Genomic DNA, 20,231 nt, shown 5'->3' with positions numbered 1-20,231 from the left:
ATAAAAACAGGTTGTGTTACAGTGTTGGATGATAACAACAGGTTGTGTTACAGTGTTGGATGATAACAGGTTGTGTTACAGTGTTGGATGATAACAACAGGATGTGTCACAGTGTTGGATGATAAAAACAGGTTGTGTTACAGTGTTGGATGATAACAGGTTGTGTTACAGTGTTGGATGATAACAACAGGATGTGTCACAGTGTTGGATGATAACAGGTTGTGTTACAGTGTTGGATGATAACAACGGGATGTGTTACAGTGTTGGATGATAAAAACAGGTTGTGTTACAGTGTTGGATGATAACAACGGGATGTGTTACAGTGTTGGATGATAAAAACAGGTTGTGTTACAGTGTTGGATGATAACAGGTTGTGTTACAGTGTTGGATGATAACAACAGGATGTGTCACAGTGTTGGATGATAAAAACAGGTTGTGTTACAGTGTTGGATGATAACAAAAGGTTGTGTTACAGTGTTGGATGATAACAGGTTGTGTTACAGTGTTGGATGATAACAGGTTGTGTTACAGTGTTGGATGATAACAACAGGATGTGTCACAGTGTTGGATGATAACAGGTTGTGTTACAGTGTTGGATGATAACAACAGGATGTGTTACAGTGTTGGATGATAAAAACAGGTTGTGTTACAGTGTTGGATGATAACAGGTTGTGTTACAGTGTTGGATGATAACAACAGGATGTGTCACAGTGTTGGATGATAAAAACAGGTTGTGTTACAGTGTTGGATGATAACAACAGGATGTGTCACAGTGTTGGATGATAAAAACAGGTTGTGTTACAGTGTTGGATGATAACAGGTTGTGTTACAGTGTTGGATGATAACAACAGGATGTGTCACAGTGTTGGATGATAACAGGTTGTGTTACAGTGTTGGATGATAACAACAGGATGTGTTACAGTGTTGGATGATAAAAACAGGTTGTGTTACAGTGTTGGATGATAACAGGTTGTGTTACAGTGTTGGATGATAACAACAGGATGTGTCACAGTGTTGGATGATAAAAACAGGTTGTGTTACAGTGTTGGATGATAACAACAGGTTGTGTTACAGTGTTGGATGATAACAGGTTGTGTTACAGTGTTGGATGATAACAACAGGATGTGTCACAGTGTTGGATGATAACAACAGGTTGTGTTACAGTGTTGGATGATAACAACATGTTGTGTTACAGTGTTGGATGATAACAGGTTGTGTTACAGTGTTGGATGATAACAACAGGATGTGTTACAGTGTTGGATGATAAAAACAGGTTGTGTTACAGTGTTGGATGATAACAGGTTGTGTTACAGTGTTGGATGATAACAACAGGATGTGTTACAGTGTTGGATGATAACAACAGGTTGTGTTACAGTGTTGGATGATAACAACAGGATGTGTTACAGTATTGGATGATAACAACAGGATGTGTTACAGTGTTGGATGATAACAACAGGTTGTGTTACAGTGTTGGATGATAACAGGTTGTGTTACAGTGTTGGATGATAACAACAGGTTGTGTTACAGTGTTGGATGATAACAACAGGTTGTGTTACAGTGTTGGATGATAACAACAGGTTGTGTTACAGTGTTGGATGATAACAGGTTGTGTTACAGTGTTGGATGATAAAAACAGGTTGTGTTACAGTGTTGGATGATAACAGGTTGTGTTACAGTGTTGGATGATAACAACAGGATGTGTTACAGTGTTGGATGATAACAACAGGTTGTGTTACAGTGTTGGATGATAACAACAGGATGTGTTACAGTATTGGATGATAACAACAGGATGTGTTACAGTGTTGGATGATAACAACAGGTTGTGTTACAGTGTTGGATGATAACAACAGGTTGTGTTACAGTGTTGGATGATAACAACAGGTTGTGTTACAGTGTTGGATGATAACAGGTTGTGTTACAGTGTTGGATGATAACAACAGGATGTGTTACAGCGTTGGATGATAAAAACAGGTTGTGTTACAGTGTTGGATGATAACAGGTTGTGTTACAGTGTTGGATGATAACAACAGGATGTGTTACAGTGTTGGATGATAACAACAGGTTGTGTTACAGTGTTGGATGATAACAACAGGATGTGTTACAGTATTGGATGATAACAACAGGATGTGTTACAGTGTTTGATGATAACAACAGGTTGTGTTACAGTGTTGGATGATAACAGGTTGTGTTACAGTGTTGGATGATAACAACAGGTTGTGTTACAGTGTTGGATGATAACAACAGGTTGTGTTACAGTGTTGGATGATAACAACAGGTTGTGTTACAGTGTTGGATGATAACAACAGGTTGTGTTACAGTGTTGGATGATAACAGGTTGTGTTACAGTGTTGGATGATAACAGGTTGTGTTACAGTGTTGGATGATAAAAACAGGTTGTGTTACAGTGTTGGATGATAACAGGTTGTGTTACAGTGTTGGATGATAACAACAGGATGTGTCACAGTGTTGGATGATAACAACAGGTTGTGTTACAGTATTAGATGATAATATCAGGTTGTGTTACAGTGTTGGATGATAACAACAGGTTGTGTTACAGTGTTGGATGATAACAACAGGATGTGTTACATTGTTGGATGATAACAACAGGATGTGTTACAGTATTGGATGATAACAACAGGATCTGTTACAGTGTTGGATGATAACAACAGGTTGTGTTACAGTGTTGGATGATAACAGGTTGTGTTACAGTGTTGGATGATAACAACAGGTTGTGTTACAGTGTTGGATGATAACAGGTTGTGTTACAGTGTTGGATGATAACAGCAGGTTGTGTTACAGTGTTGGATGATAACAGGTTGTGTTAGTGTTGGATGATAACAACAGGTTGTGTTACAGTGTTGGATGATAACAACAGCTTGTGTTACAGTGTTGGATGATAACAACAGCTTGTGTTACAGTGTTGGATGATAACAACAGGCTGTGTTACAGTGTTGGATGATAACAACAGCTTGTGTTACAGTGTTGGATGATAACAACAGGTTGTGTTACAGTGTTGGATGATAACAACAGCTTGTGTTACATTGTTGGATGATAACAAAGGGGCTGTGTAACAGTGTTGGATGATAACAACAGGATGTGTCACAGTGTTGGATGATAACAACAGGTTGTGTTACAGTGTTGGATGATAACAAAGGGGCTGTGTAACAGTGTTGGATGATAACAACAGGATGTGTTACAGTGTTGGATGATAACAGGTTGTGTTACAGTGTTGGATGATAACAACAGGTTGTGTTACAGTGTTGGATGATAACAGGTTGTGTTACAGTGTTGGATGATAACAGCAGGTTGTGTTACAGTGTTGGATGATAACAGGTTGTGTTAGTGTTGGATGATAACAACAGGTTGTGTTACAGTGTTGGATGATAACAACAGCTTGTGTTACAGTGTTGGATGATAACAACAGGCTGTGTTACAGTGTTGGATGATAACAACAGCTTGTGTTACAGTGTTGGATGATAACAACAGGTTGTGTTACAGTGTTGGATGATAACAACAGCTTGTGTTACATTGTTGGATGATAACAAAGGGGCTGTGTAACAGTGTTGGATGATAACAACAGGATGTGTTACAGTATTGGATGATAACAACAGGATGTGTTACAGTGTTGGATGATAACAACAGGTTGTGTTACAGTGTTGGATGATAACAGGTTGTGTTACAGTGTTGGATGATAACAACAGGTTGTGTTACAGTGTTGGATGATAACAACAGGTTGTGTTACAGTGTTGGATGATAACAACAGGTTGTGTTACAGTGTTGGATGATAACAGGTTGTGTTACAGTGTTGGATGATAACAACAGGATGTGTTACAGTGTTGGATGATAAAAACAGGTTGTGTTACAGTGTTGGATGATAACAGGTTGTGTTACAGTGTTGGATGATAACAACAGGATGTGTCACAGTGTTGGATGATAACAACAGGTTGTGTTACAGTATTAGATGATAATATCAGGTTGTGTTACAGTGTTGGATGATAACAACAGGTTGTGTTACAGTGTTGGATGATAACAACAGGATGTGTTACAGTGTTGGATGATAACAACAGGATGTGTTACAGTATTGGATGATAACAACAGGATCTGTTACAGTGTTGGATGATAACAACAGGTTGTGTTACAGTGTTGGATGATAACAGGTTGTGTTACAGTGTTGGATGATAACAACAGGTTGTGTTACAGTGTTGGATGATAACAACAGGTTGTGTTACAGTGTTGGATGATAACAACAGGTTGTGTTACAGTGTTGGATGATAACAGCAGGTTGTGTTACAGTGTTGGATGATAACAGCAGGTTGTGTTACAGTGTTGGATGATAACAGGTTGTGTTAGTGTTGGATGATAACACCAGGTTGTGTTACAGTGTTGGATGATAACAACAGCTTGTGTTACAGTGTTGGATGATAACAACAGGCTGTGTTACAGTGTTGGATGATAACAACAGCCTGTGTTACAGTGTTGGATGATAACAACAGGTTGTGTTACAGTGTTGGATGATAACAACAGCTTGTGTTACATTGTTGGGTGATAACAAAGGGGCTGTGTAACAGTGTTGGATGATAACAACAGGATGTGTCACAGTGTTGGATGATAACAACAGGTTGTGTTACAGTGTTGGATGATAACAAAGGGGTTGTGTAACAGTGTTGGATGATAACAACAGGATGTGTTACAGTGTTGGATGATAACAAAGGGACTGTGTAACAGTGTTGGATGATAACAACAGGATGTGTTACAGTGTTGGATGATAACAAAGGGGCTGTGTAACAGTGTTGGATGATAACAACAGGATGTGTTGCAGTGTTGGATGATAACAACAGGTTGTGTTACAGTGTTGGATGATAACAAAGGGGCTGTGTAACAGTGTTGGATGATAACAACAGGATGTGTTACAGTGTTGGATGATAACAACAGGTTGTGTTACAGTGTTGGATGATAATAACAGGTTGTGTTACAGTGTTGGATGATAACAACAGGTTGTGTTACAGTATTGGATGATAACAACAGGTTGTGTTACAGTATTGGATGATAATAACAGGTTGTGTTACAGTGTTGGATGATAATAACAGGTTGTGTTACAGTGTTGGATGATAACAACAGGTTGTGTTACAGTATTGGATGATAACAACAGGTTGTGTTACAGTATTGGATGATAATAACAGGTTGTGTTACAGTGTTGGATGATAACAGGTTGTGTTACAGTGTTGGATGATAACAACAGGTTGTGTTACAGTGTTGGATGATAACAAAGGGGCTGTGTAACAGTGTTGGATGATAACAACAGGTTGTGTTACAGTGTTGGATGATAACAACAGGTTGTGTTACAGTATTGGATGATAACAACAGGTTGTGTTACAGTATTGGATGATAACAACAGGTTGTGTTACAGTGTTGGATGATAACAAAGGGGCTGTGTAACAGTGTTGGATGATAACAACAGGTTGTGTTACAGTGTTGGATGATAACAACAGGTTGTGTTACAGTGTTGGATGATAACAACAGGTTGTGTTACAGTGTTGGATGATAACAACAGCTTGTGTTACATTGTTGGATGATAACAAAGGGGCTGTGTAACAGTGTTGGATGATAACAACAGGATGTGTCACAGTGTTGGATGATAACAACAGGTTGTGTTACAGTGTTGGATGATAACAAAGGGGTTGTGTAACAGTGTTGGATGATAACAACAGGATGTGTTACAGTGTTGGATGATAACAAAGGGACTGTGTAACAGTGTTGGATGATAACAACAGGATGTGTTACAGTGTTGGATGATAACAAAGGGGCTGTGTAACAGTGTTGGATGATAACAACAGGATGTGTTGCAGTGTTGGATGATAACAACAGGTTGTGTTACAGTGTTGGATGATAACAAAGGGGCTGTGTAACAGTGTTGGATGATAACAACAGGATGTGTTACAGTGTTGGATGATAACAACAGGTTGTGTTACAGTGTTGGATGATAATAACAGGTTGTGTTACAGTGTTGGATGATAACAACAGGTTGTGTTACAGTATTGGATGATAACAACAGGTTGTGTTACAGTATTGGATGATAATAACAGGTTGTGTTACAGTGTTGGATGATAATAACAGGTTGTGTTACAGTGTTGGATGATAACAACAGGTTGTGTTACAGTATTGGATGATAACAACAGGTTGTGTTACAGTATTGGATGATAATAACAGGTTGTGTTACAGTGTTGGATGATAACAGGTTGTGTTACAGTGTTGGATGATAACAACAGGTTGTGTTACAGTGTTGGATGATAACAAAGGGGCTGTGTAACAGTGTTGGATGATAACAACAGGATGTGTTACAGTGTTGGATGATAACAACAGGTTGTGTTACAGTGTTGGATGATAATAACAGGTTGTGTTACAGTGTTGGATGATAACAACAGGTTGTGTTACAGTATTGGATGATAACAACAGGTTGTGTTACAGTATTGGATGATAATAACAGGTTGTGTTACATTGTTGGATGATAACAGGTTGTGTTACAGTATTGGATGATAATAACAGGTTGTGTTACAGTGTTGGATGATAACAACAGGTTGTGTTACAGTGTTGGATAATAACAACAGCTTGTGTTACAGTGTTGGATGATAACAACAGGTTGTGTTACAGTTTTGGATGATAACAACACCTTCTTTCAGGGTCCTCGTCAGGCAGCAGCAGGCGGGGTCACTTCTCATGTCCAGGCAGCACCACATCCTTCCAGTCAGGTAGCAAGTCAATGGGGGCCGGGAAAAACCCGCCTACTTTCTGTCTACCCTGTGTCTACCTTCTGTCTACCATGTCTCTACCTTCTGTCTACCCTGTATCTACATTCTGCCTACCATGTGTCTACTTTCTGCCTACTTGTCTACTTTCTGCCCACCCAATGTCTACTTTCTGCCTACCCTGTCTACCTTCTGCTTACCTTTCCTCCTACCTTCTGTCTACCTTCTGCTTACTTTCCTCCTACCTTCTGTCTACTTTCTGCTTACTTTCCTCCTACTTTGCCTACCCTGTGTCTTCTTTCTGCCTAACTTCTGTCTACCCTGTGTCTACCTCCTGCCTACTTTGTCTACTTTCTGTTTACCTTCTGTCTACCCTGTGTCTACATTCTGCCTACCATGTGTCTACTTTCTGCCTATCTTCTGTCTACTTTCTGCCTACCCTGTCTACCTTCTGCTTACTTTCCTCCTACTTTGCCTACCCTGTGTCTTCTTTCAGTCTACCTTCTGTCTACCCTGTGTCTACCTTCTGTCTACCTCCGGCCTACTTTCTGTCTACCTTCTGCCTACCTTGTCTACTTTCTGCCTACCCTGTGTCTACCTTCTGTCTACTTTCTGCCTACCATGTGTCTACCTTCTGTTTACTTTCTGCCTACCTTCTGTTTACTTTCTGTCTACCTTTTGCCTACCATGTGTCTACTTTCTGCCTACCCTGTGTCTACCTTCTACTTTCTGCCTACCTTCTGCCTACCATGTGTCTACCTTCTGTTTACTTTCTGCCTACCTTCTCTCTACCTTCTGTTTACCTTCTGTCTACCTTCTGCCTACCATGTGTCTACCTTCTGTCCACTTTCTGCCTACCGTGTCTACCTTCTGTCTACTTTCTGCCTACCTTCTACCTACCTTCTGCTTACCTTCTGCCTACCATGTGTCTACCTTCTGTTTACTTTCTGCCTACCTTCTCTCTACCTTCTGTTTACTTTGTCTACCTTTTGCCTACCATGTGTCTACCTTCTGTCTACTTTCTGCCTACCTTCTGTCTACTCCGTCTACCTTCTGCCTACCATGTGTCTACCTTCTGTCTACTTTCTGTCCACCTTCTGCCTACTTTCTGCCCACCTTCTGTTTACCTTCTTCCTACCTTCCCAGGTGTCCTCGTCCTCGTCCACCCTCAGTCTGCTCTTCGGCAAGCGCAGCTTCTCCAGCGGTCTGGTGATGTCGGGTCTGTCGGCGGCCGAGGGCGGCAACACCACCGACTCCCGCTCCTCCTCCAGCGTCAACGTGGCCCTGGGGCCCTCACAGCGCTCAGGCAGCAGGGCCACGCAGGTAAAGTTTGCAGGTGTTCATTCTTTGATGAGGAGGCGTGTCCCAAGACTTTTATCCATCCAAGGTAGCCATGCACAGGTCGATACTGAAATACCGATACCGCTGATACCAGATCCTTAGAATCCGGTATCAAACCTCCACTCCAAGTTACTTGAGTTGAGGGGTCACCTTTGTTCCATACAAACCCCGTTTCCATATGAGTTGGGAAATTGTGTTAGATGTAAATATAAACAGAATACAATGATTTGCAAATCATTTTCAACCCATATTCAGTTGAATATGCTACAAAGACAACATATTTGATGTTCAAACTCATAAACTTTATTTTTTTTGCAAATAATAATTAACTTAGAATTTCATGGCTGCAACACGTGCCAAAGTAGTTGGGAAAGGGCATGTTCACCACTGTGTTACATCACCTTTTCTTTTAACAACACTCAATAAACGTTTGGGAACTGAGGAAACTAATTGTTGAAGCTTTGAAAGTGGAATTCTTTCCCATTCTTGTTTTATGTAGAGCTTCAGTTGTTCAACAGTCCGAGGTCTCTGTTATCGTATTTTACGCTTCATAATGCGCCACACATTTTCCATGGGAGACAGGTCTGGACTGCAGGCGGGCCAGGAAAGTACCCACACTCTTTTTTTACGAAGCCATACTGTTGTAACACGTGGCTTGGCATTGTCTTGATGAAATAAGCAGAGGCGTCCATGAAAAAGATGACGCTTAGATGGCAGCATATGTTGTTCCAAAACCTGTATGGACCTTTTAGTATTAATGGTACCTTCACAGATGTGTAAGTTACCCATGCCTTGGGCACTAATGCACCCCCATACCATCACAGATGATGGCTTTGGAACTTTGCTTCGATAACAGTCTGGATGGTTGCTTCCCCTTTGGTCCAGATGACGCAATGTCGAATATTTCCGAATTTTTTTTTAAATGTATACTCGTCAGACCAGAGAGCATTTCTCCACTTTGCATCAGTCCCTCTTAGATGATCTCGGGCCCAGAGAAGCCGGCGGCGTTTCTGGGTGTTGTTGATAAATAGCTTTAGCTTTGCATAGTAGAGCTTTAACTTGCACTTACAGATGTAGCGACCAACTGTATTTAGTGACAGTGGTTTTCTGAAGTGTTCCTGAGCCCATGTGGTGATATCCTTTAGAGATTGATGTCGGTTTTTGATACAGTGCCGTCAGAGGGATCGAAGGTCACGGTCATTCAATGTTGGTTTCCGGCCATGCTGCTAACGTGGAGGGATTTCTCGAGATTCTCTGAACCTTTTGATGATATTATGGAGCGTAGATGTTTCTTGCAGTTGCACTTTGAGAAACGTTGTTCTTAAACTGTTTGACTATTTGCTCACGCAGTTGTGGACAAAGGGGTGTACCTCGCCCCATCCTTTCTTGTGAAAGACTGAGCATTTTTTGGGAAGCTGCTTTTATACCCAATCATGGCACCCACCTGTTCCCAATTAGCCTGCACACCTGTGGGATGTCCCAAATAAGTGTTTGATGAGCATTCCTCAACTTTTATCAGTATTTATTGCCACCTTTGCCAACTTCTTTGTCACGTGTTGCTGGCATCAAATTCTAAAGTTAATGATTATTTGCAACAACAAACATTTTTTTATCAGTTTGAACATCAAATATGTTGTCTTTGTAGCATATTCAATTGAATATGGGTTGAAAAGGATTTGCAAATCATTGTATTCTGTTTATATTTACATCTAACACAATTTCCCAACTCATATGGAAATGGGGTTTGTACTACCACCACCATGCTTGACGGTAGGGATGGTGTCCCTGGGATGTTTTTATTGCCCTGATGTTGTTGTGGCTTAGACTTCCTTTTTATTGTCATTCATATTTGATCTTGACAGTACAGCTTGTGCAGCCCTTTGAGACGTTTGTGATTAAGCGCCATATATAAGTTGACTTTGATTGATTGATTGACGCGTCATTATCTCCAGGCCTGAGCAGGCCGTGTAAATGCAACTGAAGTCACTCGTTCTCTTTCTGCTCACCAGTGGACGTCCGAGCCGTACCAGAGCATCGATGAAAGCCTTCCCAACAACACCACCACTGCTGAGCAGTCATGTGACCACAGCCACAGCCAGGGATTGGACAAGACGCCGCCGGAGGACGCAGAGTCAAGAAGTGTCGACACCACCAATGAAAAGACCGTGTGAGGAACAAGGAAACCAACACAGACGGGGACCGGAGGCCGCTTCAAACTTTTAATCTTCACCACCAGGATGTTACCATGGAGACTGTAGGCCACTTCGAACCTTTCATTCTTCACCACCAGGATGTTACCATGGAGACTGTAGGCCGCTTCGAACCTTTCATTCTTCACCACCAGGATGTTACCATGGAGACTGTAGGGTAGGCCGCCACAAACTTTCATTCTTCACCACCAGGATGTTACCATGGAGACTGTAGGCCACTTCTAACCTTTCATTCTTCACCACCAAAATGTTACCATGGAGACTGTAGGCCATATCAAACTTTCAATCTTCACCACCAGGATGTTACCATGGAGACTGTAGGCCACTTCTAACCTTTCATTCTTCACCACCAAAATGTTACCATGTAGACTGTAGGCCACTTCAACCTTTCAATCTTCACCATCAGGATGTTACCATGGAGACTGTAGGCCAATTCAACCTTTCAATCTTCACCATCAGGATGTTACCATGGAGACTGTAGGCCACTTCTAACCTTTCATTCTTCACCACCAAAATGTTACCATGGAGACTGTAGGCCATATCAAACTTTCAATCTTCACCACCAGGATGTTACCATGGAGACTGTAGGCCACTTCAACCTTTCAATGTTCACCATCAGGATGTTACCATGGAGACTGTAGGCCACTTCAACCTTTCAATCTTCACCATCAGGATGTTACCATGGAGACTGTAGGCCACTTCAACCTTTCATTCTTCACCACCAGGATGTTACCATGGAGACTGTAGGCCGTTTTGAACCTTTCATTCTTCACCACCAAAATGTTACCATGGAGACTGTAGGCCGCTTCAAACTTTCATTCTTCACCACCAGGATGTTACCATGGAGACTGTAGCCCACTTCGAACCTTTCATTCTTCACCACCAAAATGTTACCATGGAGACTGTGGGCCGCCACAAACTTTCAATCTTCACCACCAGGATGTTACCATGGAGACTGTAGGCCGCCACAAACTTTCATTCTTCACCACCAGGATGTTACCATGGAGACAGTAGGCCACTTCAACCTTTAAATCTTCACCACCAGGATGTTACCATTGAGACTGTAGGCCACTTCTAACCTTTCATTCCTCACCACCAGGATGTTACCATGGAGACTGTAGGGTAGGCCGCCACCAACTTTCATTCTTCACCACCAAAATGTTACCATGGAGACTGTAGGCCACTTCGAACCTTTCAATCTTCACCACCAGGATGTTACCATGGAGACTGTAGGCCGTTTTCAAACTTTCATTCTTCACCACCAGGATGTTACCATGGAGACTGTAGGCTACTTCGAACCTTTCATTCTTCACCACCAAAATGTTACCATGCAGACTGCAGGCCGCCACAAACTTTCAATCTTCACCACCAGGATGTTACCATGGAGACTGTAGGCCACTTCTAACCTTTCATTCTTCACCACCAAAATGTTACCATGGAGACTGTAGGCCATATCAAACTTTCAATCTTCACCACCAGGATGTTACCATGGAGACTGTAGGCCGCTTTGAACCTTTCATTCTTCACCACCAAAATGTTACCATGGAGACTGTAGGCCGAATCGAACTTTCATTCTTCACAACCAGGATGTTACCATGGAGACTGTAGGCCATATCAAACTTTCAATCTTCACCACCAGGATGTTACCATGGAGACTGTAGGCCGCTTTGAACCTTTCATTCTTCACCACCAAAATGTTACCATGGAGACTGTAGGCCGCTTCGAACCTTTCAATCTTCACCACCAGGATGTTACCATGGAAACTATAAGCCTCATCAAACTTTCAATCTTCACCACCAGGATGTTACCATGGAGACTGTGGGCCGCTTCGAACCTTTCAATCTTCACCACCAGGATGTTACCATGGAGACTGTGGGCCGCTTCGAACCTTTCAATCTTCACCACCAGGATGTTACCATGGAGACTGTAAGCCTCATCAAACTTTCATTCTTCACAACCAGGATGTTACCATGGAGACTGTGGGCCGCTTCGAACCTTTCAATCTTCACCACCAGGATGTTATCACATCTTGTCGGCATGTTTGTTCTTCTCGTTCTCGGAATGTAAAAACCTCACGGATGACATTAAAAATGTTTTCTCACAAGTTGGTACATGACACTGCTTCCTGTCGCCGGTTGTTTTTATGACGTCCTGTTAGAACCACAAGGAACGCTTGTAAAAAATAATAAATGTTTAAAAGGTAAATAAGAAAAGAATACAACAAATCCTTTTCAACTTCTATTCAATTAAATAGACTGCAAAGACAAGATATTTCATCTTCACACTGACAAACTTTGCTATTTTTTTTTAGCAAATAATGATGAATTTAGAATGTAATGGCAGCAACACATTGCAAAAAGAGCATTTTTACCAGTGTGTTACATGGCCTTTCCTTTTAACAACACTCAGTGCAGGTTTGGGAACTGAGGAGAAACAATTTTTAAATGGAATTCTTTCCCATTCTTGCTTGATGTCCAGCTTAAGTTGTTCAACAGTCTCCTGCCTCATATTTTAGCCTTCACACATTTTCAATGTCTGGACTACAGGCAGGCCGGTCTAGTACCAGCACTCTATATAATCATTGATGTATTTTTCAGAAAAAGTAGTACTTCCACACATTTGAGCTGTCCTTACATAATAACAAAAATAATAAAAAAGTGCAACCTTTTTTCTTATCATCCTACTGTAATTATTTAACTTTTTACAAGAAAAAGTTGTAAGATCGTAAAAAAAACTTCATGATATATATTTTCTTGACAAAAGTAGTGAAGTTATGATAAAAAAGTGATATCAAAAATGCAAAAAGTGCAACTTTTTGTCTGCACATAGTCCGACATTAATTATCTTGCTTTTTACGAGAAAAAGAGTTAAAATCATACAGAAAACTTTGCATGAATTGTTTTGTTTCTGACAAAAGTAGTACGGTTACAATAAATCAAGACATAAAAAGTTTCCGGCTGTTTTGCGGTATTGCAATAAAAGAGAAACTTCTTGTCACTTTGCAATTTGTCCTACAAGGATTCTTGTCAGCCTGGAAGACAAAGTGCAGGGGTCACCAGGTCGCCCGTAAAAATAGCTCAAATAGCAGCACTTACCAGTGAGCTGCCTCTATTTTTTTAAATTGTATTTATTTACTAGCAAGCTGGTCTCGCTTTGCTCGACATTTTTAATTCTAAGAGAGACAAACTTCAAATAGGATTTGAAAATCCAAGAAAATATTTGAAAGACTTGGTCTTTGCTTGTTTAAATAAATTCATTTATTTTTTTACTTTGCTTCTTATAACTTTCAGAAAGACAATTTTAGAGAAAAAATACAACCTTAAAAATGATTTTAGGATTTTTAAACACATATACCTTTTTACCTTTTAAATTCCTTCCTCTTCTTTCCTGACAATTTAAATCAATGGTAAAGTATTTTTTTTTATTATTGTAAAGAATAATAAATAAATGTTATATTAATTCTTTATTTTAGCTTCTGTTTTTTTGACGAAGAAAATTTGTGAAATATTTCTTCAAACTTATAAAATATTCTGGCGAATTTAGAAAATCTGTAGAATCAAATTTAAATCTTATTTCAAAGTCTTTTGAATTTCTTTTAAAATTTTTGTTCTGGAAAATCTAGAAGAAATAATGATTTGTCTTCGTTAGAAATATAGCTTGGTCCAATTTGTTATATATTCTAACAAAGTGCAGATTGGATTTGAACCTATTTAAAACTTGTCATCAAAATTCTAAAATTAATCTTAATCAGGAAAAATTACAAATGATGTTCTATATATATATATTTTTTTTTTTTCAAAAAGATTCGAATTAGCTAGTTTTTCTCTTTATTTTTTCGGTTGAATTTTGAATTCTAAAGAGTCGAAATTGAAGATAAACAATGTTTAAAAATTAAAATTTCATTTTTTTCCTGTTTTATCCTCTTTTAAACCTTTCAATTGAGTGTTTTTTTCATCATTTATTCTCTACAAAAAACCTTCCGTAAAAGGAAAAAAATGTACGACGGAATGACAGACAGAAATACCCATTTTTTATATATATATATTGATTTATTTATTAAAGGTAAATTGAGCAAATAGGCTATTTCTGGCAATTTATTTAAGTGTGTATCAAACTGGTAGCCCTTCGCATTAATCAGTACCCAAGAAGTAGTGGTTTCAAAAAGGTTGGTGACCCCTGCTCTAGCCTTTAAATAGACCCCCCTTTTAGGCCAGTTGATCTGCCGTCATTCCTTTTCTCCTCTGCCCCCCCCTCTCCTTCGTGGAGAGGTTATCCCCACTTTAGTGTTCTCGGGAGACGTGTAAAAATGCCAACTCAACACGTTGTAAGCTTGACCATGTACTTTTGACAATTCTTCATAGACAAGATGGTGAAAAACAGAAAAGAACAAAGAGACACAAACACACTTATTGCCTCTACACTGACATATCAAATGTAATGTAATGTCTGAAAATGTCCAGCAGAGGGAGACTCCCGTCCGCCTGAATGGCTTGAACACATTGTATCCAATTCGGACAATTATATTCAACATATCGGCACTATTACACTTTTTTAACGAGTCTGACAAGTTGTTAACTTATTAAAGACAACTTACGGGATTACTTCTTTGCCGCTTTGAGTAGGATGGCAACAGAAATGACGAGAGAAGAAAGCAACATGCATGACTTGCTTTCGAACGAATACCGGAAGTCAACCATCAGGAAGTAAATTTAGCGGAAGTGACATCATCTAACTGCTGTTTACCGATTAGGGAAGGGATGTCCAAAGTGCGGCTCGGGGGCCGTTTGTGGCCCGCGGGTCCTTTTTAACGGTCCCACGATACATTTTAAAAATACAATTGAAAAAAATTAAAAACATAAAAAGTGATATTAAAGAGCAAACAGGTGAAATGTAACAAGAAAATGTTGCAATGCTTTAATAACATAAAGCTCCCATGCAGGCTGTTTCTTTCTTTAAAAAACAATAATGAATCAAAATCAATGACATTTTGAATTATTGACCTATTCAAGGCTTTAATTATGTCACATTAAATATTCCACTTTGAGATATTTTGGGGGGAAAATGTTGAATATTTTGTGTTTTGCCAGATAAAAATTGAGCTTTATTTATTTATTTTTTTTTTTTTAAAGAAGGGCCTAAAACAGGGGTCGGGTACCTTTTTGGCTGAGAGAGCCAAGAAGCCAAATATTTTAAAAGGTAATTCCGTAAAAGCCATATAATATTTTTTTACACAACTAATCATGTACATTTTTAAGTAAAACCAACATTTATAGAGTATAATAAGTCTGTTATTCTCTGTAATAACATTGTTATTGTGAAGCTAACTGTGGAGGCGGTGTGGCCTGCGGGCCTGCAGCGAAGCAGGGTGTGCCAGGACCGGCCTCAAAATCAGCGACAGGTGCGTAGATGGTCCACCTGGGCCTTCAATCAATCAATCAATCAATGTTTATTTATATAGCCCCAAATCACAAATGTCTCAAAGGACTGCACAAATCATTACGACTACAACATCCTCGGAAGAACCCACAAAAGGGCAAGGAAAACTCACACCCAGTGGGCAGGGAGAATTCACATCCAGTGGGACGCCAGTGACAATGCTGACTATGAGAAACCTTGGAGAGGACCTCAGATGTGGGCAACCCCCCCCCCCTCTAGGGGACCGAAAGCAATGGATGTCGAGCGGGTCTAACATGATACTGTGAAAGTTCAATCCATAGTGGCTCCAACACAGCCGCGAGAGTTCAGTTCAAGCGGATCCAAGACAGCAGTGAGAGTCCCGTCCACAGGAGACCATCTCAAGCGGAGGCGGGTCAGCAGCGTAGAGATGTCCCCAACCGATACAGGCGAGCGGTCCATCCTGGGTCCCGACGAGCGGTCCATCCTGGGTCTCGACTCTGGACAGCCAGTACTTCATCCATGGTCATCGGACCGGACCCCCTCCACAAGGGAGGGGTGGACATAGGAGAAAGAAAAGAAGCGGAAGATCAACTGGTCTAAAAAGGAGGTCTATTTAAAGGCTAGAGTATACAGATGAGTTTTAAGGTGAGACTTAAATGCTTCTACTGAGGTAGCATCTCGAACTGTTACCGTGAGGGCATTCCAGAGTACTGGAGCCCGAACGGAAAACGCTCTATAGCCCGCAGAGTTTTTTTGGGCTCTAGGAATCACTAATAAGCCGGAGTCTTTTGAACGCAGATTTCTTGCCGGGACATACGGTACAATACAATCGGCAAGATAGGATGGAGCTAGACCGTGTAGTATTTTATACGGAAGTAGTAAAACCTTAAAGTCACATCTTAAGTGCACAGGAAGCCAGTTCAGGTGAGCCAGTATAGGTATATATGTATGTATATATGTATATTAGGTATATACAGTACAGGCGTAATGTGATCAAACTTTCTTGTTCTTGTCAAAAGTCTAGCAGCCGCATTTTGTACCAACTGTAATCTAAATTGTCCCTAGTGTGTGAATGTGAGTGTGAATGTTGTCTGTCTATCTGTGTTGGCCCTGCGATGAGGTGGCGACTTGTCCAGGGTGTACCCCGCCTTCCGCCCGATTGTAGCTGAGATAGGCGCCAGCGCCCCCCGCGACCCCGAAAGGGAATAAGCGGTAGAAAATGGATGGATGGATGTAATCTTTTAATGCTAGACATGGGGAGCCCCCAAAATAATACGTTACAGTAATCGAGACGAGACGTAACAAACGCATGGATAATGATCTCGGCGTCTTTAGTGGACAAAATGGAGCGAATTTTAGCGATATTACGGAGATGAAAGAAGGCCGTTTTAGTAACGCTTTTAATGTGTGACTCAAAGGAGAGAGTTGGGTCGAAGATAATACCCAGATTTTTTACCGAGTCACCTTGTTTTATTATTTGGTTGGGCCTTGTTATCTAATCACCTGTCGCTCTGTTATAAGCAGCAGCCAGGAGGAGAGACGGGGTTGGGGCTGGAGCCAGAGTGCGAGCGAGAACGAAAGAGAAGAAGACAATTGCTGGATAGCAACTGAGAGACTTATTGAAAAATAAAACAATATTGTAACCCTGAAACAGGCTCTCATGTCGGTGCTTGGTGGTCTGAAGAACCCCCAGGAGGGCAAGCCCCACACTAACCAATATTAAATAAATAACTTCTAACCATTAACGCAACTTTTTGAACAGGAGCGGTAGAAAACGGATGGATGGATTAAAATGCACGAGAATGTTTTATATTTTGAACGTTACTTTTAACACTGTGATTACAAGCGGAATTATTCATTACTTATCGTGTTAAGCAACGTCAGCTCGAATTTATCCGAGAGCCAGATGCAGTCATCAAAAGAGCCACAGGTTCCCTACCCCTGGCCTAAAACATACAAACAAAAAACGTAAACAACAATAAAACCTAAAATTGACGGACCCCGGCTTCCGCCCGATTGTAGCTGAGATAGGTACCAGCGCCCCTCGCGACCCCGAAGGGAATAAGCGGTAGAAAACGGATGGATGGATGGATCTGAAGTTGATCTCGAGATTATTGTGCTAAAAGTAAACAGTAAAAAAAAAATGTGTAATTTGTTTTTTAACACTTTAATGAGTAGGACACTTTTGGATCCCCATTTTTTTTTGTGTGTGATTTGTTTATAAGTGTCATTGCTCAAAAAATAATAATGAATCAAAATCCAAAATTAAGGCTGCAATTATTATATAATCTCAAATATTCCACCTCAAAAATGTATTGGGTGAAAATATTGCATATTTTGTGTTTTTTCCATTTTTTTTTTCTAATGTTGATCTAGAGATTTAAAACTTGCATAATAATAAAATTAACCATACTGAATAATGACACATTTTTTATATATTTTTTTTTACCAAAACACTTTGGGGTCCCGGGATCAGAACTGAGTGGAGGCCTAAATGCATATTTTTTATACATATTTTGTATTGGTTTTTATAATAAAAATTATGAAAATGGCCCCTGCTTGCTTTGATTATTCAGTGTGCGGCCCTCAGAGGAAAAAGTTTGGACACCCCTGGATTACAGCATACAATAAATATAAACAACTTTAGCTCCAAATGAAAGCATTGCAGTCACTAATACAAAAATATGATCAAGTAATTATGTAAATAATATCAACATTTGACTTCAGGACAACAGCGATGAGGTGGCGACTTGTCCAGGGTGTACCCCGCCTTCCGCCCGATTGTAGCTGAGATAGGCGCCAGCGCCCCCCGCGACCCCGAAAGGGAATAAGCGGTAGAAAATGGATGGATGGATGGACTTCAGGACAACACACACATGCAAAAAACATCTTTGCGTAATGCAGATATTTTTCTTTTAAAATGGTCACTTTCCACATTCTTAAACTATATTTGTTGTGCTTCTCCCAATAAAATTGTCAATATATTAATCTTTTTGTGTTATTTACGTATTTTGAATTGCAGGCTAAAATGTCCTTCTCAGCTCCTTCATTTTTGTGCCTGCGCTCGTGCCAGGAGAGTGTAAATAAGCTCCTGGCGTGTGTCAAAAAAACTGTAAACAAACAAACTGATCAAAGCCAAACACAAAAACAGTCCGAAAATATATTTTTTAAAAAGGAACGAAAAACATAAAGGATACTTGCAAACCCTCCCAGATTTTCCGGGAGAAATCCCGAAATTCAGCGCCTCTCCCGAAAACCTCCCGGGACTAATTTTCTGGAGCCCCATGCGGACCTGAGTGACGTGTCGACAGCCTGTTTTCACGTCCGCTCTCCCACAATATGAACAGCGTGTCTGCCCAATGACGTTATAACTAGAATGATCGAGGGCGAGTTCTTGGTTTCTTATGTCGGTTTATTGTTAGGCAGTTTCATTAACGTCCTCCCAGTGCGGTAACAACACACAACAACAGCAGTCACGTTTTCGTCTACCGTAAAGCAGTTCGTCTGCCGTAAACAGCAATGTCGTGACACTCTTAAACAGGACAATACTGCCATCTACTGTACGTTTTGGGCCATGCTAGGGAGCGATGAAAGATTCCAGACTCTAGTGCATTTGATGAAAGCAATTTAGTGTGTGCCACACAGCAATGCATCATCAGAGCGGGTGTTCAGCATGGTTAGAAAAATAGTGACAGAGAATAGAACAAGGATGGACAATTCAACCTATTAAAGAACCATATGGATAAACTGGTGTTGTTGTTGTTGTGCTGGGACTCTTCACCCGGGAGCGTACTTATTTCATGTAACTTTTAGCAGCAGCAGCTAAGTACACTCTCAATTACACAGTTTTACACACCGACTCAAGGACCCCGAGAAGTAAACATAGCTGCCCGGTAAACCGCCTGACTTAAAACAAACTCAACTTAAAGGTGCATGACTAGATTAATAGCTTGTTACGTAAACAATAATAGTCAATTATATTCAACAATTAACATATTAAATAGGGAACTTTATCTTCTATCTTAATTACTGACAAAGGGGAATTTATAACACAACCCTTAACTCAAAATGAGGAGATGAGGGTTATGTGTGTGTGTATATTCAATTATTTCTCTTAGATATATATATATATATATATATATATGTATAATAAAATACATATATACATATATATAGCTAGAATTCACTGAGTCAAGTATTTCCTATTTACAGTGTATATATATATATATATATATATATATATATATATATATATATATATATGAAATACGAAATAAATCAGGGGGGCATAGCTCGGTTGGTAGAGTGGCCGTGCCAGCAACTTGAGGGTTGCAGGTTCGATTCCCGCTTCCGCCATCCTAGTCACTGCCGTTGTGTCCTTGGGCAAGACACTTTACCCACCTGCTCCCAGTGTCACCCAAACTGGCTTAAATGCAACTTAGATATTGGGTTTCACTATGTAAAGCGCTTTGAGTCACTAGAGAAAAGCGCTATATAAATATAATTCACTTCACTTCACTACTTGAATTGGTGAATTGTA

At 40.3% G+C, this 20,231-nt stretch overlaps 1 protein-coding gene across 2 annotated transcripts in view; it reads left to right on the top strand.

The window, feature by feature from the left end:
• The window catches only part of pcnx2 (pecanex 2), a 78,437-nt gene extending 66,413 nt beyond the window's left edge, over nt 1–12,024 (top strand). For both annotated transcript variants that reach the window (XM_061911647.1, XM_061911646.1), the window contains exons 38-40: nt 6,678–6,746; nt 7,890–8,066; nt 10,094–12,024. In XM_061911647.1, coding sequence (XP_061767631.1) covers nt 6,678–6,746; nt 7,890–8,066; nt 10,094–10,255 — 408 coding nt within the window. In that variant the 3' untranslated portion in view covers nt 10,256–12,024. The remainder of the gene's footprint in view (nt 1–6,677; nt 6,747–7,889; nt 8,067–10,093) is intronic.
• Nucleotides 12,025–20,231: the final 8,207 nt, after the last annotated feature.

The sequence above is a fragment of the Nerophis ophidion genome, linkage group LG09 (genome assembly GCF_033978795.1).
Source record: "Nerophis ophidion isolate RoL-2023_Sa linkage group LG09, RoL_Noph_v1.0, whole genome shotgun sequence".
Lineage (NCBI taxonomy): Eukaryota > Metazoa > Chordata > Actinopteri > Syngnathiformes > Syngnathidae > Nerophis > Nerophis ophidion.
The sequence above is the reverse complement of the archived record's forward strand: the minus strand, read 5'-3'. Positions and strand labels throughout refer to the sequence as shown.